At 41.9% G+C, this 23,831-nt stretch overlaps 1 protein-coding gene and 1 non-coding gene across 4 annotated transcripts in view; one reads left to right on the forward strand and one right to left on the reverse strand.

The window, feature by feature from the left end:
- The window catches only part of dlc1 (DLC1 Rho GTPase activating protein), a 75,411-nt gene that overhangs the window by 22,242 nt on the left and 29,338 nt on the right, over nucleotides 1-23,831 (reverse strand). Inside the window, exon 1 of one of the 3 annotated variants that reach the window (XM_076728059.1) lies at nucleotides 1,677-1,994. The exons of the other annotated variants lie outside the window; for them this stretch is intronic. Coding sequence (XP_076584174.1) covers nucleotides 1,677-1,689 — 13 coding nt within the window. The 5' untranslated portion in view covers nucleotides 1,690-1,994. Of the gene's footprint in view, nucleotides 1-1,676; nucleotides 1,995-23,831 lie in introns of those variants that run through there. 3 annotated transcript variants of the gene reach the window in all.
- On the forward strand, nucleotides 20,962-21,018 carry LOC143320225 (U7 small nuclear RNA). Its single transcript, XR_013077141.1, has one exon. It is a non-coding gene; the product is annotated as a U7 small nuclear RNA (small nuclear RNA).

Below are 23,831 nucleotides of genomic sequence, written 5' to 3' on the forward strand. Positions count from 1 at the left end.
TCAGACAGCTGGTGTTTCTGAGAGGGTCTGGCTGTTAGCTAAGCGAGACGATGCCAGGAATATCACCATCTGGCCGGCCTCTAGCTAGGCCCCGTTGACACACACACACACATACACACACAGGAAAGAATAATGAGGTTACTACCATGGTGCATTCCAGTCATCCACCACCAGCTAGAGCAGGCATGAATGCAAGGACACATACAAACGCAAACACACAGCTGGTCCACATGGATCATGGCAGAGCTTACTCCAAAGGGCCCTGTGCTCCCTGACAAACGATTTATGCTTACATGGAGGGTCCTAGTCCAATCAGGTGACCTCTGATAAGCCTTCCACAGCCATATGACAGCCTACCTGCTGGGACAGCTCTGTTGATAATATCCATTCATAAACAGATCCCAGGACAGCCAAACTATACCTTCAGCAGAGGGACAGTAAGAGAAGTATATGAACATATGTGTCTCCTCACAGGACATGGAGAAACTGAGTGCCAGCTGGATGTAAATCTTTCAGATAAGACCCCTACTCACTTCCTGTTTCACAAAGTGCAGATGAAGTGTGTTTCCTTTATTTGCTCTTCTCCTTGCACAACCACCAACTGCTAAAACACCTCGCCCCATCCCTGACTGAAGAAATAAGAGTGAGAACAACAAAATGTGGTTCCTAGTATTTCTGTAACAGCCCTCCTGTTGCCAAGTCACTCATTAAATGTGTGTGGAAGTACGGTGTCAGTGTCATACAAACTCTGGGTTAGTGGTTACTGGAGACAATGTTCATCCAGCTTTCACTGCGATGTCTGTGAGTGTCTTTGAGCACGTTCTTCATGGTTATAAGGCTCAAACCATACCAACCTCTGTAAGCTCCTATCTGTTCCAGACCTGAGGCAGCTGATAAGGAGCCATGTGTTGGAACAAACAGTTAAAACAGTTGAGACAAAGAGCCAAAGCCCACAAATCCTGTTGAGCCTGCCAGCACAGGACTGATTTTATACAGCCACACAACACATCCCCGCAAATTTCCCACCATTAGCAAAAGGTCGGCAGTCAGGCAAAAGGCGCAGGCAGTTTAGTAACCTGGAGGCACTGAGGTGGTAGAAATATCGCAGACTGATACGATACCTCCTGATAATCTTAAAACACACTAAATACGACTTACTCCAGTTCACGACCCTGTTTCCAAAACACGGATCAAAGTTTCATCCAATTCAAAACGTCCAGTGTGCGCCGGTCTGCCGGTTACTCATTTCTACAGTGTGCGTAAAAGTAGAGATTATCAACAACGATTTGTATCAGGTCCGAAAAGCAGATGCGACAACCTGTAGGTGAACCAAACGGGCGAGTTGTGTCCAGGAGAGAGGACACTGGGGACGCGGAGTTATGCGCAAAGCGCGGAGATTTCTTATCTGACAGCCCGCAGCGTTGCGCCTAAAAGACAACTTTAAAAGTGTTTTACTTGAAGGTAAAAATCAAGCAAACATTCAGAGTCTTAAATACTGAAAGAAACTAAAAAGAAGCACATTGTAGACTACTAATTGTGCCTACAAGTAAGCTCCATTTCTCCTGGATCAACAGGAAACCGCTTGACTGTATGGACACATTTCGACTTCAAACAGAAAACCATCAAAAGCAACTCATTTCCAAACACTTAAAGTAATGACTATGAAACTGACTTACGTGTTAATATCATTTTCTAATGTGACGGTCGCGACCAGCCTCAGCATAAACCAAACTCCCGGCTGCGCCCCGGCGGGCTACGACTGTCCGGTCAGGTCAGCTCCACTGTTAAAGCGAAGCCCGCATGATAAATCCAGCGTAAAGAAAACTCAAACTACACAGTCGGAGTCAAATGTCCTCCGACCGTTGCGCAGGACAGTAAATCCATGGTTATAATTTGATTTGGCTGCGAAAAAAAAAAAACAGAATTCCACAATCTTCAAATCCTTCCAACGCTGTGGGTCCCTGACTGAAGCGCTCCGCAGCCGGAATGTGAATGAAGAGTCGAGTGATTCAAGCTTTTGGAATGGGCAGCTCTGCCGTGGCTCCACCCCCGCCCCGCTCCGCTGCTCCCCAGCTGATGAGGAGCTGGAGGCGCACGGATCCCCTCAAAGCAACTTCAGTAGATGATGGCGTGAAGGGATGGGTTTATACTAACTAAATGTGACACCAAAACGGCTGCTTTGATTTTCAATCTTAACATCATCAGTTTCTGTTAATCTTCTTGTTTTTATTTGTAAGGCTACAAATTTAATGAACGGATTTTAGATGTTCCTCAAAAATGCTTTAATCGAAAGTGATTAACTGGGCTCCCCTCTATTCATTTGAGCTCCTGCCTCGTCTGAGCCTGACCCACCTCCCCTTATAGGCAGCAGTTTTCTCTGGAGGTTGGTACCCAGTTTGCATATCATTAATAAATACTGGAGACAACTGAGAGAGGATCTTTTGTGACGCGAGATTAGTCTGAAAAGCGTAAATCGCGCAGTGAAAAGGGAACTGTTGCAGGTATGCTAATGGCCTTTGGTGGAGCCTCTGCCCACAGCGCGCCTGACGCACGTACACCACCTCAGGTTGACTCCACAATAACAACACATTCAGTCCTGACTGCAGGGCACATTTTAGGATGTTGTAATGATGTAAACGCGTTGGTGGTGCTACACCTTCGAAGCATTAAAAAAAAGAAAGTCAATATAATTACTGTAAATAGTAATTGCTGTAACAATGAATCTAAATCAGGATTCTTTGATAGCCTGAGAGTATACAGGCCTAGTTTGTTCCAGCCCCCTAAACAGAACATGTATTTTTTGAGGCTTATTTAGGTATTTAAAAAGAATTGTTTTAGTATTTTGATGCTGAAATCAAATCAGATTTACATGGGTTTGTGTCCCTGTGTGGGGAAGAGTCATACATTACTCCTTTAATAAGCCATTTCAAAGCAGCCAGTTCAGTTTTCCAGTCTTCCCCTCTGCTCCTTAGTCCTCAGGGACTTTTCATCCAGATTTCCAAGAACTCCTGCACTACGTCAGCGTTTGGCATCAGCCAGCTCTGTGTTATTGCCATGGTGACACGCAGGCAGGCGCTGAGATGGTGTGAAAAGTGAAAGCCAGACTAGTCACCATGTGGCAGGGAAATACATGTAATCCCAAACTTGGACTGTGAGGGGGGGAAAGGATGATGCAGAAAATCCTGGCGAACTGCGCAGTCTGCTGTTGGCTGCCACACTGGTCCCAGCTGACGGAGGAGTCACAAGTGATTCACCCTGAAGAGATCCTGCCAGCTAATAAAGTGAGCAAAAACATGATTCTGTGCAGCGGCGGCATTCAGAGGGATGGGTGGGAGTCATTTGAAGTTTTTGGTGTACTAAACTATGACTTTTTAAATATGTAAGCCTCCAAAATCCATCAAATTTTCATATATATCTGCATAATGCATCAGTGTTTCATGTTTGGTTTAGGAAGCCTGAGAAGCTCAAGTCTTTCTTTTTGAAATGAATGGAAAAAAAACATATTTAACATTGTCTTATCACCTTGATACTTCATGACATTTTCTAATCTTGTGAGAATAGCTTATAAACGTGATTTTGAATTGACGACATGTTTCATTCCACAACAGAAAATGACGCATTACTTCTGTTTGGGGTCTCAGAGACTCTCGCTGTAAAACCCGATTGAATACAATGGATTATCATATGCTTTAAATCTGTAATTGGTGTTGACAGTACTTTTTACGCAGCACTACACCTCCCAAATCCCAAATAAGTGTATTTGGATATCTGTTATTGTTTTGCAGTTTAATAACAGTTTGTTCAAAAAGGTCTGACAGAAGAGAGTTAGACCTCTTTAGTGTTTAATTGACTCCAAACATACTTCACAATGTAGGATTACATACTGTAAATTTATTTGTCTCTGGGTGACTTCAGGAAAAAAAAAATACTTTATATAACAACACGCAGATATACATGTATATTTGGTGCAACAGCAATGCTTTATAGCAATTTCCATATTTTGTCTGCTCTGTATTTGAAGTGAAGACTTTGCTGCACATACAACATTGGGGTCTGTGGGAACCCAAACAGAAGTAAAGCCAGTATCAACAAAACTTGAGGGTTAATAGAAGCAGAATCACAAAAACTTCTGAAGTTCTGAAAATGGTTTGATTTGTAAAATCAAATGAAAGTGTGATTAAACACTTTGAATCTGACAAAGCATTCAGTATCAGCTTTTGATACTTGATGCTAGAGACACATCTTGGTACTCAAAAAGTATTGAGGTTTGCTACCCAGAAGCATACTCATCTGAAGAATAAGCATTCTGTCAACTGATCAGCACTGATATGAGTGCATAAATGTCAAATAATACGTCAATGGGGAAAAAAAAAGATCTCATGAGCTGAAAAATTGAGGAGGACCTCTTTTGTTTTTTATCCTTAATCTGACGGGAGGGAGAAAGATAATTATGGTCTGTTAGTGTGTGTGAGAGAAAGAGAGAGAGAGAAAGCAAAGAGAGGAAGGAGAGATGAAGAGAGATTACCAAACAAGGCCAAATCCCCGAGCCACAAAACCCGACCACCCAGAGGCTGCACCCAAAACCCCAACCCAAAGCTACCCTCGGCTGAGATGGGTCAACAACCCCGCGCAGGATTGAGGGGGTACGCGCTCAAGTTGTTTTGTGGTGATAAATACGCAACAATGCCAGCGATTGTTGATGAATGTGTGTGGTAAAGTGAGAGAGATCAGACAAGCAGACTGCCGCTGCTGCCAGTCGCTCTGGGGCAAATGAGTGTGTCTCTTTAGAGCGTCTACAATTTTCATTCATCAAAGCTCGTCAGAGTCAGGCGCTTGTTTGGCTTATGATTCAGATACAGATCAAATACACACCAGTATAATGAGGGCTTTGGACAAAGGAGAGGAAATGAGGAGATGCATCAGTGTTACAGCAGGCAGACACACGGGATTAAGCCTGCATTAAATGCAACTTTTCCTTAGAAAGGGAATACAAATAAACACTTTTACCTTTCAGGCATCTTATAAAGGAATATTATATTATGAAGGAAGTTGATTATCTCATGACTCATCTCGAGTTCTAAGTTATCAGTTCTATTTTGAGACAAAAAAAACACCAGGTGTTACAAAACAAAACGAACCACAAATATTTGATTTTAATAAAACTGGCCGTATGCCCATCAACTTGGGTGCAACGGCTCATTATTCCAATTTTCTTCCCAACTGTATTCCATCAAGACCCCTCCCCCCTACTCTGCCCATGACATTTTATTCTAACGTAACCATTTAATAACCCTAACCAAGCAACACACATTAGCCGTTCAGATGAACACTGGGCAGGTCTTTTCAGATGTTTTTTTGGAGTTTGGGAATAATGGGCCATCAGAACAATGTGCAGTCCCCTCAACCTGTTGCTGCTGGGCTGATGGGTGAAGCTACTGTTGTAGGTTGTAAACTTTATAGTGTCACCTCTGACCCTGAGACGCAGAGGGAGGGGCTGGAAGAGGAAAATAGAGAAGGTGCACATGAAAAATAAGAAAGACTTTTAAACAAGACTCGTCAAACAGAGACCAAAAGAAGTAAAGAGAGAACAGAAAAGTGAGAGACAGATGAAAGCGTTTCCCCCACCATGGAGAGCCCACCTCTGGGCTCGCCTTGGGGTTTACGCTCCCCTCTTCTGCCATTCCTAACCCCAAACGTCGGGGCCAGGTGAGGGTCAATAGACGGATGTGTCAGACCAACACACACGCAAACACCCAAGGCCGTGTCAACAAAGACTCAAAAAAGAGATAACCAAATTATGGGCCTGTAAAGGTCATAGCGGCCGTCCTGAATTAGAGAGAACGTGTGTGTTTGTGTGTGTGTGTGTGTGTAAATGTCTGAACTGATTTATTTATTTTTTTGTGGCCATAAAGATGCTTGTCACAACCAATACGTAGGTCATAAAATAATATGAAAGGGACACGTATGTATCTATTACAACGCTACCTTATCAATACACTGCGTGTGTGTATGCATGTGTGTGTGTGATTATATATTATTAAGAAGCAAGGTACCACCACTGTCTTTGAAACACGATCTACATGCCTCCAAAGACAAGAGTGTGTCCTCTGCCTTTCACTGATGCTGTTTGAGATAATGAGTTTAACTGATGTGATGTGTGTGCATGTGCATGTGTGTGTGTGTGTGTGTGTGTGTGTGTGTGTGAGAGAGAGAGAGAGAGAGAGAGAGAGAGAGAGAGAGAGCAAGAGACTGAGGACTGAGACACAGGAGGGAGGGGAATAATCTTTTCATAACAGGAATCTCCAGAAATAGCTCATCCATGGTCGAAGGGATCAGTCTAATAAGACACTGATTAGAGAGAGAGAGAGAGAGAGAGAGAGAGCTCACATGCTTCCATGCACACAATGGCGAGGAGGAAGTGCAGGGAGACAGAGGCTTGGGCCAGCACACACACAAACACACACACAAACAAAGGAAGTGTGAAGCAGACAGCGGACCAAATGCCTCGCCGACACCCTCTCCGGGCTTTGATGGACTAACCACGCTCACAATAGAGACAGGAGGCTGACACACACACACTTACACAAACAATGGATCGGTGTTGCACTACCACGTATTTTTCATCCAGGTGGTGGGATTCAAAAACACAAAAACTTTATGTTGGATCATCCATTTATCAGTGATTTAGGTGTCGACCACAGCAGTAAGGATCTGTTTAGATTATGGCACCAGTGCAAAAGAACATTAAAGCAGGTAAAATGAACCATTGCAGGAGGGGTTTGAAGAGGCTGTTTAAGTGATCGAGACCTGTGTGTGGTTTTTGTCTGTACTGTAAGTCCACTTGCACATGCGCATTAGTTTAAGGATGGATAAAAAAGAAGTGTGCACAGATTTTCATCGTGCAAACAAAATAAACAGCATTAAGTTTCACACTCACTGAAGGTAAGGTCGGCACTTGCAAAGAATCTTCATTTTCTCTTATAAAACAAGAGTACATATGCTATAGGTGCCACGTGTGCACTTCTGCAAGGTATGTCAACTAGTCTCACTGTCCATCAAACACACACGAATACACAGATATTCGCACACATACGCCTTGTATGCATGCACACTGGCTTGTCCATGTCCTCTTGCTTACTCCTGGAAGTTTATAGTTATAGTATACCTTTTGACTTTTTTAATGCCAACAATGAGAGTGAGTAAAACTAATAGTGGGAAGTATCTGCTGGGTACATTTATTTTACTCAGTTCACTGTAAATCTCGGAGCCCAGCTGACATCTTAAAGGAGTTAAATCACTGTTTCCCTTTAAAGCACTACCATATGTGGCTTCTGCTCTCATCCTTGCATTTTGGACAACGGCAGAGAGAATTATTGGCCAACACTAATGTGTAAATGGTAAAGCAAACAGTGTGTAATTTAACACCTACACACACAGATGTACACTTAAAATACAGAAACACACACACGTTAAATACACATGTGTGAAAGGTCCTTTAGTCTTCAGAACACTGTTCAACTGTTTGACATTTTAACATCAAACGGGAACCTGAGAGCTCTTGATATCACCATCTCTATACTGAACACAACATTGGTGGTGGTAGACACACTGTAGTTCACATCACACATCACATCAGTGTCTTAAAGACATTTTTCTAAAGGGGAATCCACTGATCAGCAGCCATCTCTAATGTGCTGATCAAGATGAAAAAGACCAACACACACACACACACACACACACACACACACACACACACACACACACACACACACACAGATCACTGCTCATATTTTTCCTATTAGTCATGCATGGGGAAAGCAGATTAGTGATGGTTTGCTTTAGGGAGAGAGAGGGATGGCAGAGGAAGAGCAGAACCAGAGAGCAACTGTTAAAGGTTTTGGTGGAAGACAGAGAAAAGAAAAAGGCAACATTAAAAGTCACATTTAGAGGATAAAAAATAAAAACAGAGGAAAACAGGTTGGGAGAAGTGTCATACATGATCAATAAAGTTGGTGAGAGGAGATTGCAGAAACTAGGAGAAAGCAAAGATTGAGAGGGCACACAGCAAACAACAGCAATGTTACAGGTAAAATGCCAAATAAGTGGAAATCTCTATTCCAATTTCAAAATGCTGTAAAACTTGTGTTTCTTCTGCAAACCCTGGTTGATAATCGCCATAAATGCCACCGCTAAAACTCAAAAACATTTCATGGTAAAGGGCAGATGTTACCGGCTTACAGTGAATGAAACAAGGTGATTTATTTCTACAGGCTCTAACGCTGGACAACACATAAAGAGTTACTGTGTGTGTGTGACTACATTTTGTAAGAATTACAAGGGGTGGAGGTCTGCTTGGGAAACCAAGAGAATACTTTGGGAGTGGTTAATGATGCCAACCATATGGCCATGAAACGAACACATGAGTGCTGTAATGCCTGGAAATTTCCAGAATTCCTATTCCAAACCAAGAGAGGTATAATAATTACTGTTTGGACTGATTCTGTGCTCTGCAGTGCCTGGCTTTCCAAACGGAACACTTTGGTTCATCAAGTACATCAAAATAATTCGGACAAGATGAGGTGACATTTATCCTTTACGACTTTAATGTTCACAAAACACCAACAAAGATTCAGGACAGTTCAAATTTCTTGGTCTCATGTATAAAATGGAAATTTGAACATCTACAACTCTGCTGATGAAGCTCCTGTGATACAGTATGATCGAAGGCTTCAGAACAGCTGGCAAATGGACCTTGACGTAAGACTGTTTCGTCAATGACGTCCCCCCCAGTCATGTGCATCCCTATGGACCATAGTGTCTGATTTTACCTCATTAAAGTGATGATAAGTTTCAAATAGTTTTTCTTGAGCAAAAATGTACTGACAGCATCCGTGAAGAATGTAATGTCTGTTGATATCATCTGACATCATGATGAATTGTTCTGGGTAAAGGCGGAGTTGGCATGTGACTGGAGGAGCTGGCATGGGCGTCAAACGTATGCCAACTACCTTTCAGCAGCAATGAATCATGGGGGCCTTGGGTGTAAGATTTAAGCTGCAACGAGATGCCGAGCCCTGCAGCAACATTGTGGAGGGTTTAAGTGTGTAGTAATGAGGAACAAGGTGGGAGTGGATGGATGTTGAACGTGCCAAGGAGATGAGAGAGATTTGACATCAGGGTGAAAATATCAGTGCAGATGTGTATGTTTTTGTGGATGCAGGCCTGTTTTTTTCAAATTGTGTGGTGTGTTATTATCTTTTAACTATATGCCTGTGTGTCCTCCATGTGCACGCCCATACTGAGGTGTCCAATAACACCTTTGACAATAGAAAGTGCAGAACTCTCTTCCCTTTTCTATTTTCTTTCCTGTTTTGGACTCCTGTCATGGAGTCTTAGAGTTGTGTGGAGTGAAGACCAAATTTCAAAGTACCATATGTCCATTCTCGCTCTCTGTGCGGAATCAGTCAGTGAGTAACGCAGGAAGTTCATGCTTGAGTCTTCCCTGCAGTGACCCGTGACCTCCTCTGAACCCTGACCTCTGGTGAGCCACGTGACAAACCATGCAGACATCTAGGCTGTCATGACAAACACAAACCAGGTTCAGCTGGGAGATTATCACTGATCCACGGGCTCTTTTGCAAAAGTGCATCCGAGCAGGTTGCGCTTTCAGTGATTCCTTCCAGCTCCCAACTTCGTCCAGCTCGTGTGTCTTGTGTCATTTTACAGCAGATAAGATGAGAGAGTGCTACTGCAGATCAAAGAGGGATGGGGATAAAGTACAGACACACTGTGGCTATCCTAAACGAAAAATATGACAAGTGCCTAAAATCAATTTCTCATCTCGTCCTCGTTGTACAAAGCCTTGATCAGACTAACAGTGATTCAAAATTACTGTGTGTTTTGACACTACATGAGCCAAAATGAAAAACCTTGTCAAATCTACTTGAGATAATGTAAAACACGTTTTCTTGATTTGTTTAATATATTCGATTTCTCATTCGTTGCTGGTATATTTTATCAAACATTTCTGGATATGGAAATGATTGTTGAACAAAACAGGATGCATTTGGTAACTGTGGCTTACATTATTAATATTTATTCCATTCATTTGACTATTAGTGTCTTGTGTCTGTAGTAATCTCACAGTTAGCATTTAATGCAAAGGTTGGCCCATGACACACTTTACGAGGTTATATGCCTCACAAAATAAGAGAAACATAGTGTCACTTAAATACTTCCAATGACTGCTGGTCGTCTCTTCTTCCAGGTAAAACACTTGAGATCAAAGTACTTTTTTTTGTCTCTCGTTTTTCTTTCTGTGCAAGTAATTTTCTTCCCTTCAGCTCCAGGCTGACAAATTACAGCAGGAAGGCGACCATCAGCCAGAGGATATTAACTAATTCCTCATCTGACAACCTTGACCTACTAAACCAGAGATGGACATGAGACTGAGGAGACAAATGCTTCGCACATGCAGGAATTAGATTTAGGCTTGAAATAGTTTTTTGCGCGTGGTTGAGCAAACCTACGTATATGCCCAAGTTTATTTGCATGCTTGACATATTTTAAAGGTAGCCTTCTGTAAGCACTAACCAACAAGACAGGTTTTTGATATGATTATGAAGGGCCTAACTTCAGTTGGAAAACTGAAATGTTTGTCTTCATGCATACGCAGGTGACCCAAATCCACTGTGCAGGAATCTAAGGAATCTGGTGTATTTAGCCAAATATAAATAAACCGAAGGAAGTTAGTGTATGTGTTGAGCTGTGTAAGGAGAAGACAGCACCCCTGCAGGTATGCAGTGGAGAGAAACTTGTTATGAATGGACTGTGACACATTTCTTCTTCTTAAAAAGAGAAAATTTGAAAACTGGTACTCAGGTCTGCGCACTTAAACGGCAAAATTAAATGACTGAGTAGCTGTTTGAAGTATTTATTAGTTCTGTGAAACGATTCTGTTTTCAACCTTCAGTTTAGTTTGCCGAGTTTCCTTCTGAAGCATCAACGATAATAGCATAAATGCTTAAATGCTAAATGTCTGAATCTCACTCTCTGTGGTCACTCAAATACATTTTAACACTTTATGTGGCTAGCCCTGATGCCCTGAACCCTCATTCACCTGACATTCTGTCACTGTGTCCTACACATAAACGTATAGACGTTTATTTACTTTTGGAGCTAATGGACAGCACTGATGTGTTTGAGGGTGGGACCTCTGGGTGATGAACAGGAGCCACAGTCAGACCTGTGACTCCCCCCTCATCCCTCTGTTCCTCATCTGTCCCTGGGGAAGATAGCTCAACCCCTGAGCAAACGGGGGACTAATACTGTCCAGCTGGAGGTTGGCAGCAGAGACAGAACCTCCATATGCCCAACAGATTGGGCTCTGGCTCCCATGCTGACCCTTATCTGTTTACCCAGCCCCCCCATCTTTCTGAGAAAGAAGGAACAGGAGTGGACAGGAAACTTAAAACAGAAACGAGCAGAAATACAGGAAATTCTTATGGTTTAATTGTTCAAATCAACAGGACAGATGCAAGAGAATAAAATATTATATTCTTGATAGATACAATGAGCAGCAATGGACCAGACCTCCATAGTGTTGACGTGCACTGGTAGCAGCTGTGATAATTTGAGGCAGTCTGCTTAAGTAGGGGCTAGCTGAGGCTTGATAACAAGTTGGAAAAGACTGACTGACCAACTGACATTTCCATCCTCGAAGCTGCACCACTAGCATGGCTAAAAATGGGTTTGCATTTTTTGAAATGACTAATCCATGCTGAGATAGATTGGAATATGGATTGGAATTAATCTTTTTTTAGTTGTCAAAGTAGCAATGGCTGATTCTATGATGTCAAAAAGGAGGGCATTTTAAGCGAACAGTTCAAATTTCTTGATCCCATGTTTCATATCTAAAAGATATCGCAACAACAATGGCACAAAATGAAGGAAAAAGGGAGGAAAAAAGCTGTTAAATTACAAAAATGTTAGCATTTGCATTCATAGTCAAGTCACATGATGGTAGTGCAAGTCACAAACAACTGTAAATTTTACAATGGTCTCTGTGTTCTCAGACGACAACACAGTCTTTCTACTTGTGTTGAGATGATATTGCAACAGAAAGATCAAACTATGTCGGTGTCTGAAGAAAAAATGTTCCAGGCCTTAAAAAACATAAAAAAACAAGACAAAATCCCCCTTTGCATACTCGCTTTTAGTGCTATTGGCTTGAAGGCAATGAGGCAAGCACAGGACAAGCAAATAAAGAGAAGGGACTGCTGTGTTACTGTGTTCTGGCTTTATTCACCCGAAGGTTTTGAACTCGATCCTCAAAACTGTCACACTCACGAGGCTTCAGACAGCCAGGTTTTTCTAGCTCACGTTTCAGTGTGCACATATTGGTAAGAGCCACTCAAGTGGTTCACATGACAGCTACATTGACCCTGCAGAAAGATAAGTGAGGAGAAAAAAAAAAAACTCAACTTGTTTACCATTCATTATCTTTCAAGTGAAAGCTATTTGAGAAAGAAAGATGCATACACAGGAATCTGTTATTCAGAACATTATGGACCTGCTGCTTTGCTTTCCAACCAATGGAGGAAAAACATTGGGTTTGATGGACTAGATGGCAGCTTTGTGACCTGTCAGGGCATTTTAGTGAGAGAAATGCTGGACGGACATTATGTTCACTGACCCTGACCTCAGCCACACACGTGCACACAGAAGACATTAAGTTGTCAAAGTGTCACCTACTCAACATGCTCATGCTAAGTGCTCCGGTGTTTGTATTAATACCAGCTGTAAGGAGTTAAACTGAAGGTTGGCCTGGACGCGGAGGGTGACAACACTCAGCCAGTGGCCTTGTGTTCACCCATTCATGGTGGCAAGGGGGTTATGATCCCTAAGTGACTACAAGGTGAAAGGTCACCTAGAACAACTCTTGATCAGACAGAGAAATGGGCATTAAGTGGGCGTCTCAAGACAGTCTAAAGAGAGATTATGTTGAAACTTCTTGGAGGTCTCTGTTGGGATAAGCAGTTCAAGTCACAAAATTAAGCCTGGCCCTATCAGCACTGAACCAGACTCTCATCTCATGACTCTTTAAAACAGGAAATAAACATCTTAACTACCTCAAAATTTGCCACGGAAACAGATTCATGCGTATACAGAAATAGATCAACTTGATGCCATTTGGTGGCAGTCCAGAACACAACTTGTGATGGATCACAATGTTGTCCTGACACAAACTTTTAAGGCTTTTAAGAGGATCAGCAGGGGCCTGAAGGCATCCATAACTCCATCCTCAGAAGCTCACCAGAACAGTGGACACATTTTTCTTGGCCCTTTAACCAAATTCGTACTTACAGATGATCAGACTATTCTCTGAAGGACTCGCATTTCGCTAACTATCTCATCTAATTGCCAGCAAAGGTTTTGTCCATAGTATTTACAACAGTTTCTATCAGATCTACCAAATGCCTGGAGGACAGTGAGGTTAAAGGGGTCGCTTTGGAAATGGTCCTTACTGCTTTTGTCTGTAATATGGTCTCAACTGTCAGGAATCTTCAAGGGCTGCCTAACACAATGACAAATGCAGAGTGGAAAGTATAAGGAGATGGAAAAAGGAAAATGTCTTTGCCCGAGGACACAGGGCGGCTGTCAACCTCCTCATAAATAAAAATACCAGTCACTTTCCAGCGCAGAGAAAATAAAGAGTCAAGAACCAGGTCAGACAGGAGATGGACGTGGTCTGATAGCTGATTGCAATGCAGGATTCCAGAAACCCATCTGTAATCACTTCTTCCCAATTTTTTGGCACATCCACTCGCTCTTCATATCTTGCCTACCCACAGTCCCATTTCCATCTGCATATAGCCAATGTTTATCATCCCAGTTTTAGCCAGGCTAGCAGCATGGTTCTTGGGATGGTAATGTCAGTCTGTCTGTTGGTAACCCAAAAGTTGGATATATTGCCATGAAATTATGAAGAATTACAGCTCCCAGAGGATGAATCCTACTGACGTCACCATCAGGTCAAAATTTAGAATCTGTCCAGCACTTTTGTTTACAACCAAACACCTGCACAACTAATGACATTCCCACCAGACTCAGCTGCACTTTATCATTAGTGCTGTAATATAAAAAGGTAGCATGTTAGCATGCTGACATTGGCATTTAGCTCAAAGCATCACTGTGCTTAAGCAGAGTCTCACAGAGCTGCTAACATGGCTGTAGACTCTTAGTCTTGTTATTGGGCACTGCACTACATTTCAAACTATAGTACCTGTGCAGTGCTGAGAACAATAATAATATGTGAGAAGAGGTCCAGACATGCAGCCACATCCTTGACTGCACAAATACACAGAAGCATTTCACTGATGTGGCAACTTCCGTATTTGCACTCTAAGGATGAGTGGTAGAAAACATATTAGTATGAGTCCTGATGTCCTCAATCCAAACTGTCTTCAGTCATTAGTGTTGTTGTTAAGAGTTTTAAGACACTGGACTGCAAATACTTTTACTTTACCGGAAAACATGATCATTTGATTAAGACTGTATTCAAGCCCAACTGTCTATGTAAGTTATATTTTCCAGCTTCTGTGACTCGTGCAGTCTTGTGATCTGCTTTGGAAACAAAGACATCTATTCTGAGGATGAGATAAAAATCTCCATTAATATTTTGAATCAGCTGTGCAGATAAATAAAGACTGCTGTCTGGCACTTCCTTTGTCTGTGCTTGGGGAAAACTTGTGTGTACGTGCTCCTATTAAAACTTTTTTGCTCCTATTGAAACTGTTTTGCTTAAATGTAGCTGAAAGGACGACTGGATGATGACACTCACAGGGTGTCTTGTGTGATGATGTGAGAAAATGGGTCAGTGTGTTTGTGCTTCTGAAAACACTGGGATGACACCCTGACCTATGATCACATGTAAGTAGATTTCATTTCATGTAATGGGTGCGGGTGTCACACTGCTCTGTCAATGTAATTAGCCATCCTAATTTGGTTCCTGGAATTCTCATATTTTGGCAGTTGAGCTCATTTTCCCCTGACTGATAGACAGACACACAGTGAGGCACATCTGGTAGTGTTTATGAATCACATGGCACTATTTTAAATTGAGAGAATTAGCATTTCATATTCCTCATTATTACTGGATCTGTAAGACAATCTCATGGCTGCAATATGCATCTTGTTCGTCTATTTTCCTATTTGGCAAAATTTAATTTCCATTTTGAGATAGCATCAGCACTTGCTCGATTTTCTAAAACAGAAGACTCCATCATGACTCATTGCTCCAAAATTGTAAGAGAATGTCACCAATCAATGGCATTTGAAGGGTCAAAAATAACAACACGAGCATTAGTATTAGCTCAAAATCCCCTGTGGACAGAGTAAATTAAAGATGGCTAACCCACTGAGACCTTCTCGAGCCGCAAAAAGCAGCAGACTCACAGGAAATGAAGGCCCACTGGAGAGTAAACAAACAACATACCATGAGATCAGGCACCCCAAGAGGCAGTTAAGTCACAAGAGATGAGACCATTTTAATGGGGCACTAAAACTTGTTGTAAGTACCCATCTGGAATGGATTCTTGTGGAATGTGGCTGTTTTACAACTAATGACCAGTGACGAGTCGTCATGCCATCATCTTCCGCTTGTCTCACATCACCAGTCGAGAGTGAGTAGAGTATAAATGAACAGCATCAACAACAGCATCAACAATAAATCACATAACTAGAACAAGAAAATTGAAATTCATAGCAAGTACAAATATGTAAGAGTGCAAATCTGCAAGTGAGCAAAAGGGACCATGGAAGTGCAAAGAAAGAGTGCTAATTGCTATTAAGCTTATCAAAAGCACTTGGGATGAATAGAGTCTTCTAGTCCTCTCTGAACAGGTGTCCTGAAATGGCAGCCTGAGGGGAACAGCTCAAACTCCCTCTGGAGTGGGTGGTCCTGGCAGTCCAATTTTGCTTTAGGCCTCCAAAGGACCTGCCTATTATAAAAGACCAAAAACCTCCCTGAAATCATACTGGCAATTCTAACAAGACTTCCAAGTCTATTCTTATTGGAAACCAAGTAATAATACAGAAGGTTAAAACAGATTCAATGACATGTCTGTAAAAAAAGTCATCATGTCAGTAGAAACGTTAAAACAGAACCATTGGCAAACTTTAAAATGTGTCCATTTTTATAGCTGTTTGAGCGCTCTTTAGTGCACACAATGTAAAGAAGGGGGGAGAGACAGCACCTTTGAGGGGAACTGGTGGATGAGTAGAGCTGGCAAGAGAGAACATCGTTAACCTCTCACACTCTCTTCTAAAACAGCACCACCAATCAACCCAGTAGCATTGATTGAAGCAGGGGAGGCACGCCACACAGAGTAACTCAAGGTAATAAAGACAGCTCTATCTCTGCCAACAAAGCAGCACTGCTCGCAACAGCACTCACAGCATTTCTGCTGACGGAGGGAGGAAAGGTGTAGGAGTGGACCGGCCTGGAAGTCTGCGGTGTGAAATCAGACATTCTCGAGCGCCGAGGCAGGAGCAAATTCCACAATGTGTGCAAATATTTGCGCACACCACTTTGGGAATCCCAAGCTTTGCCAGATCAGGAGTTCTGTGAGTGTCGGCTCACTGCTCCTCGTCTCTGTACAATGTCAATGGACACTTGAAATAGCAGGCCGGTTTTTCCAGCTCTGTTATATCTGGATGTTTGGGTCTGTGACGGAGACGAGTGTTTGCCCAAGTCCTGTGCTGAACAATCACATCACGTTCCAGCTGCAGGAGTAAAGCACCGGCAGCGAATGGGACAATGAGAAGTCAAGAGCGTGCATCGAGTGGTCTACTTGTGGTCTTGCTGAAAAGTGCTAGACGTCCCACTTGAGTGATGATTAGGGCGAACAGAAACAGAAATCAAAGAACAGGCTGATTAGGATTCTGCTCACGAATGAGTAGACTGAGACAGCAGCTACATGATCATAATGATGAGGGCTCAGATCTGGCTTAGGACCTCTGCTGTGTTTTCTTCTGCCTTTTTGCGGGTCCTGACGCTGTTCTCTCTTCACATAATAAAGTAAAAACAACATCAAAATAATTACCAAAAAAATAAATGATGGTTATTTGTTGCAATGCTAGAATCTCAAGCTCCAGAGCTGCTGCCTGGATCAAACATCTCTTTGAGTGTCAGACTTTTACTAAAGACAGAACAAATCAGAGATTGCTGGATCAATAAAACAGAGGGGGGTCTTATCATGAGAGAGTCAAAAGACGCATTGAATGCGTTCATGTGTTAAAAAGAGAAAGTGAGAAATGACTGAAGGGGAGGGAGCGCAGCAGAACAAGCAAAGTAAACAAGTTTGGCGTGAGTTTGCTGGAGTCACTGGGTTTAGCAAAACATTCCACAGTCTTCGAAACAAGCAGCCTTGTGAGTGTCCAGGGGCAGAAACAAGGGGGCTTTAAATCACTGAACAGGAACAGCGTTGAAAGACTCTAATTCAATCATAAAAATCTCAAAAGTGTTCAGCCTGTCACACCGACATGTTAAGTTCAGCAACTATCAGTCACCTATAGAACAGCAGGACAATCAGTCAGAAGAACGCTAATAAAGGCCAAAGCTAATAAACTGGAAGAGGACAATATGGTTCATTTACATGAGCCCACTGGAGCAGAAATGATGTACAGTCGTTTTCCTTACTGTGGTCTCTACACACACACACACAAATAACTATGTGATAATTTATTGCACTGAGGAAATTTGAAGACATTACAAACCTTACATTTCTCAAAAGGTCATATAGCCTTATTTATTATGTTGATATAGACTGTGGTTAATGTAGGAATCACTTCTAGTTACATTTCTGGGAAAGATGAAACAGTTCAAAGCTGTCAATACATCATCTCACATCGCTCATGTCTCAGAGACTGTGGATTAATAGCTAGTTGACTCTTTACATATTGCCATAAAAAAAAGAAGCAAAACAAAGCGAGTTTGTGCTTTGTGCGAGGTAAGTATTAGTCAACATAAGTCAATTGTCATTGTACAAATTGATTAAATGGCGTACCACATTTTGACAACAATGTACAAAATAGGTACAAACTGGGGCAAAAGCTTGTAAGTGATCCTTGGGTTGGGATTGTTTTGTCAAAGCATTGTTCCATAAGCCAATAATTAACTTTCACGTTAAGCCGGCATGGCTGAGAAGAAGCACTACGGATGAAATATCAGCCACTGAGCTCACGTGTCAACTGAGCAAACTCATCTGTTGATGAAGACAGTGTCATATGACTAAAGGCTCTGGCAAAGGCAGTAAGTAGACTTTGAGTTTGTACTGTTAGTCAAAATAGGATGGCCAAGGCCAAGAATGAACTTTGATGCTTTATATATATACACAGTACTGTAATGGTTACGCATAGCGCCTTTCATTTTTTGACATGTTTCTGATGTCAAGTGGTGGATTCAAAAAACGCTAAACAAACAGAAAAACAGACAGAGATAGGAAATGACCGATGAGGCAGAGTGAGAAGACACAGTACGTTCCTGGCACGTATCCCATAGTCATGTCTAGTCGAGCTTCACTGTAATCTTATAGTGCACACGTACGCATGCGAACACAGCAAAAGAGTCTGTGCATGCTTTTAGGTATGCTCTGAATCACTCACACTCACTTACACGCAAACACTGTTTTTATGACTCTTGCAGTCGTTCAAGTGTGGCACACTTCACTCATGAGACACACATGGACTTGAATAAAATCTCTGGCACAAACAGAGATGACAGGAAACACTGTTCTTGGCCTACTTTTCATATCCACATGACTAGGATGGCATGCAGGCACAAAAGTAGACAGTGGAGCAGTTCATCTGCCTTGATAAAATAATAAGGAGGGTGCTATTTATAGACGCACAAATTGAGCAGCTTGACCTGAATGTGAAGGCATACTGAAACGTGACATGCCAACAAGGGAAATGGTGTCGACAAGGAACATCACAAGCCGTGCCTGATGAGTGATTTACTGAGCTCCAATTAAAGCACTGGAACATCAACCCGATGAAAACATCTTAAGTAGATCTGTTGTGGAAAACAAGAAAAGATTCAATAATTACTGGACTGTTGTGGTCTCACTTGCTCACACTGACATCAGGAAGTAGATGGGAAATGTCTCTTTTTAAGGGACAGATGTGCTGTGAGAACTTAGAGCAGACTTGAAACACATGTTGGGAGCAAAGCCACAAACACTTTAATTGTTGCTGAGACCACAAATGTATATGTCACAACCCAGCTGAAGGCTGAGGATAATGAGTTGGAGCTCAACAGCACATCAAGGCAGCCATGGGTGGTTAAAGTGAGTCAAGTCTGATATGTAGAAGACGCACACATTTCATATTTGTGTTTATATGCAGTTAATTCTCATGTTTTCAAGCTAAATCCCTGATCAAACTTTAATAGCTTTGTCGATTCTTGGGGTGAAAGTATCTTGTTGAAGCTAATTTGTCACATGGTCGCCTGCTGCGTTTTCATTCAAAGAGATTTCTGTTGATGTCACAGTGGTGTGCCCTTTTTGACTTCCTCTTTGGGCATCCTTGAGGCATGAAATGACCCTGCTGGGTCCCTGTAGAATCCTGTAGGGCCACAATGGGCCCAGGACATCTGTGTGGTTTAACAGTAGGCAGGGCTTGAGTAGACCGGAACACGTCTATGGACCTCCCACTGGCCCACCCTTAAGCCTAACACAAAAGCCTGGTTGCCACTTCACAATAACACATTCATGCACAAGTAGGGAGTAGGGACACAATTACACACTCACACTCCAGCACTGGCACTTAGGTATTACAAATATGTTTTCACAGAGGCCTTTGATTTTATTTACTGTATATGCTTTGGCGAAAGAGTGTTTTATGACCATGTCTGTCCCAGCTGCAGTATAGGTTTGATAGAGATGTTTCAGGCATATGTTGAAAAATCTTGACCAAACCAGCACAAGTTTTCACCTTGGTGGGGCACACAAGGCTCTATGGATGGCAATGTCAGGTGGTTTTTGGGCTGGTGAGTCATTTTTGCTCGAATCACGTCCGTCCAGCCAGTTACATGCTTACAGATTGCCAAATTCATTGGGTACAAGGCAGGTTTTTGTCTGCCTGTGCTTGCGTAGTCTTTTTGTGGTCTGAAAGGGACCCACCTGTGCTTACCAAGATGAATGGAGCGGTGTATATCAGGGGATGTGGTAATGCAGATTTGGTAGCGCAGAGCAATTTTGGAATTCATTTTGGCATTAAATTGTGGCTCCACTAAGACTAAGCACAAATGCAGACAGTCTGTGCCCTTTGTTTTGCTTCAGTTGGTGGAGGCCCACACACAGGCCCCTGTAAAGTTACGCAAACCCCTTTAATGAAAGCTGACTTCTTTCACTTACAAATTGCTCAACCAGCACACCTTTTTGTTCAGCACTTTGCAACAAATACCTGGCTAGATTTGAAGCGTAGACACTGCAATTAGATGGCATGTGTGTTAGACTACTGGGAAGTGCTACTACAACTACTAGGAAGCTCACATATTAAATACCTAAAATTTGTAGGCTTATTTGCACTGATTGTGAAAGTAAAACAGAAATATAGCAGGGATATCGTCATCCCGAGGAAACATTAGTGGAGAAGATACAACAATGTTTAACAATATAAACTTCCATTTCCAGTTCAATCAGAGTCAGACTTCCTTATTACACTGTGGATTTTTTATCAGTTTGCTGGTAGTATGAATGTAATTAGTATCTGATATACTTGGGCAGCAGCCAACATTGCAATGACCCACTCGAAACATATGCTTGGCGCATTCTGAGAGTGAATGGTAAAAATGTTACTTGATTATCACTGGCTGTCATTGAATCACACAAACAAGCAAGGCAGGCAATGCATAACTGCACCTCAAAATCTCCTCCACTTGACATTTCTGTTTATTATTGGAATTAACGCTCTTTTAGTATTTCTCTAGAAGGCTTCTCTTAACGAGAAGCCCCCACTATTGAAAAAAAAAAACAAAAAAACAAAAAACAAAAACTGGAATTTCCCCTCGCGGGACAAATAAAGGAATATTGAACTGAATTGAATTGAATTGAATTATACCAAGGGTCACAAAAATAGAAGCCAAACTCTTGTTTTTCTCACTTTTAAAAGATGAATGTCTGGATAAACATGCAGCAGCATTAACAGCTGATATTAAGAGAAAATCCACTTATATTTTTTGTTGATGTGTTAATGCTAAAGGGAAAGCAATGCAAACTCTGCGACTCAATACACGTGAATATTGGTGCAACATTACATAAATACAGCAGCTGTATGCATGTTCACACTCATTTGACATTCCTCAACCTGAGCCAGACCTAAGCAGCATGACAAAGTATAGTGCAAATCACTAATCCAATGAAGATTTCCTTACTGTGTTTTCCATAACTACGACTCCAAAACAGGTTTAGTCCTTTTCTCAACAGAGCATTTAGCCTAAGACATGTTTACAAAAATGATATCTAGACATGTATCTGAAACATTTCAAGCCAAGATGAAATTAACCAACATAATAGGCCTATTACCTCTCTGCACAGATCTTTGGTAAATGGATTTATTGACAAACCTCTGGTTGTTATGCAATAGCATTAGCCCGGTAGCGTTGTAATAGGCATAATAAACTAATTAGGCCTCTCAGGTAGCCAGCCAAAAGGACTGTAAAAGGAGACCGGAAATAACCTTCACGTCGATACAATCCATGATTACATCACACAACGCAAACCCTACAGAAACAGCAGTGCATTATAAATGAGACTCGACACAAAGCGTGGGTTTTCCGCAAACATGACATTTAGAAAGACTATTACACAATATTCAGGTCACGTGAAATGTTTTAGTGCAAGGGCAGGATGGTGAGCACACATGTAAGTGCCAGCTGGGAGAAAAACAGAACATGTCAGCATAAGTAACATGAAAGAGAAAAATAATTCATGTGCTGAGTGGTGTTGACATAATTCAGTGAGCAGTTACAATGCACTCTGAGCTGTGTCTAATCCCCACCACTCATCTACCTGTTTCTGAATTTCCTACTGTGTTTATTATTGTACGCATTCATCAAAACCTGATCATCTTGGGCCCTATGACATCCATTTGAATTTTCATTCAGTCATTTTTCCACTACATGTCAGAAAGATTGAATCTTTGTACAGTCCTTACAGTTCTGGATTTCCATGAACAAACACTAAAACCACAAGTTACATGATGCTCTCTTCTGTACAACTTAAACCAACCTCCTCAGCTTAAACGTCCTAATCTCAGATCTGTATGACAGCAAACGTTGGAATTTCACTTAGTCTTCAATGAACAGACTATTTTGCAGGCAGGTATGATGACAGATTGTGTGTTTCTTTTCTTTTCCCGCTATCTGCGTGAATCCAGATGCCCTTTGATCTGTCTGAATCTTAGCGAAAGCCATTTAAAACAGACCAGAAGGCATGCCACTCATGTCACACTCTTTCCTCTTCTTTTGAGTCATTGCTGAGTCAAAATGTCCATTTTAAACCGACCTTCTGCGAATCAATACATCCCTGTGTTCAAGGTCGGAAAGCATTGAATCTCGCAGCAGCGGTATATGAATCACAGAACACGTCTAAAGGCTTTGGCATTTTCAGAAAGAAAGAGACTTTTTCTAAGGTAACCTGAAATTCTCAGAACTATTAATCATGAGCTGATGAAAAGGCTGGAAGTCCACACTTGTGTACAGCCTCAAAGCTACAGTATCTGTTACTGTTGTGTTGGAATTTCATACCTTTGGCCTAAAGGGAGGGATCAGAAAAAGATGCCTGCTCGAAGCACTGGCCCCTTCAAATTACATTCATACACCTTTGCTGCCTAGAGAAGCTCCGTCCTGAAAGGGGGCTGATTTAAGGGGGCTCCCGAGGAGGACAATAGAGTGACAACGCAGTGATCGTCTTGATGACGTCTCCGATAGACAGCGTTCACAAAGGCTGTGAGTGACAGCTGGATCTGGTCAGTGGATAAACTTGGCATTCTCAGGCGCATGTTGCTCCCTTCAGCTATAAACATGCTTTAAATATGTGATGTGATCGTAGGGATGACAAGGGTGGGAAATGTCAACAAGGCTATTGGGTTTCAGGATGCGTGATGCTGAACAGGACTGACATGCAGTTCTTGAAAGCATGCCCTGACTGTTATTACTGTACCTCTTGCACCTCTGTCATCAAGGATCACATATCACAATAATGTCATCTTCATGTGTTATAGTAAAAAAAATATCAAGTCCTAGTTGATTTTTCCAAGGCAAGACCATTTCACCACCAGAAAGGTCAGTTAGGTCTTAGGTCTATTTTTCACAGGGTGCCAAACTGAGTCATATTTAATTGGTAAAATTAAATATATATGCTATAATTATGGAGTAAAGACAATTTGATTATGATTCATAATTTACGGCATCTTCCACACTGAAAGCTTTGTCGGATTCAGTTTCATTAGAGGTTAATGGCATGTGAATACAAACATGCCGGCTAAGAACATCTTCAGCTCTCTTGGTACAGTACACTGTGTTCCTGCACTTTATGGCCAAGAACGCACACATTTATGAATTCGCACACAGTCATAATGGCTTAACCACACATGCATTTCCTGTCAAAGCCACAACATTGTGTCTACATCTTGCAGAAAGAGGGAGTGTTAAAAGAGGAGAAATTAGTGGCTCGTCAAGAGAGCTGTAATCAGATCCTGCCATAATTCTTTGACCCACTTTTCAACTCTTCCCTCTTTCATGCGGGACAGTGAGTTATGTTATGACA

Source organism: Chaetodon auriga, chromosome 4 (assembly GCF_051107435.1).
Source record: "Chaetodon auriga isolate fChaAug3 chromosome 4, fChaAug3.hap1, whole genome shotgun sequence".
In the NCBI taxonomy this organism is placed as follows: Eukaryota; Metazoa; Chordata; class Actinopteri; order Chaetodontiformes; family Chaetodontidae; genus Chaetodon; species Chaetodon auriga.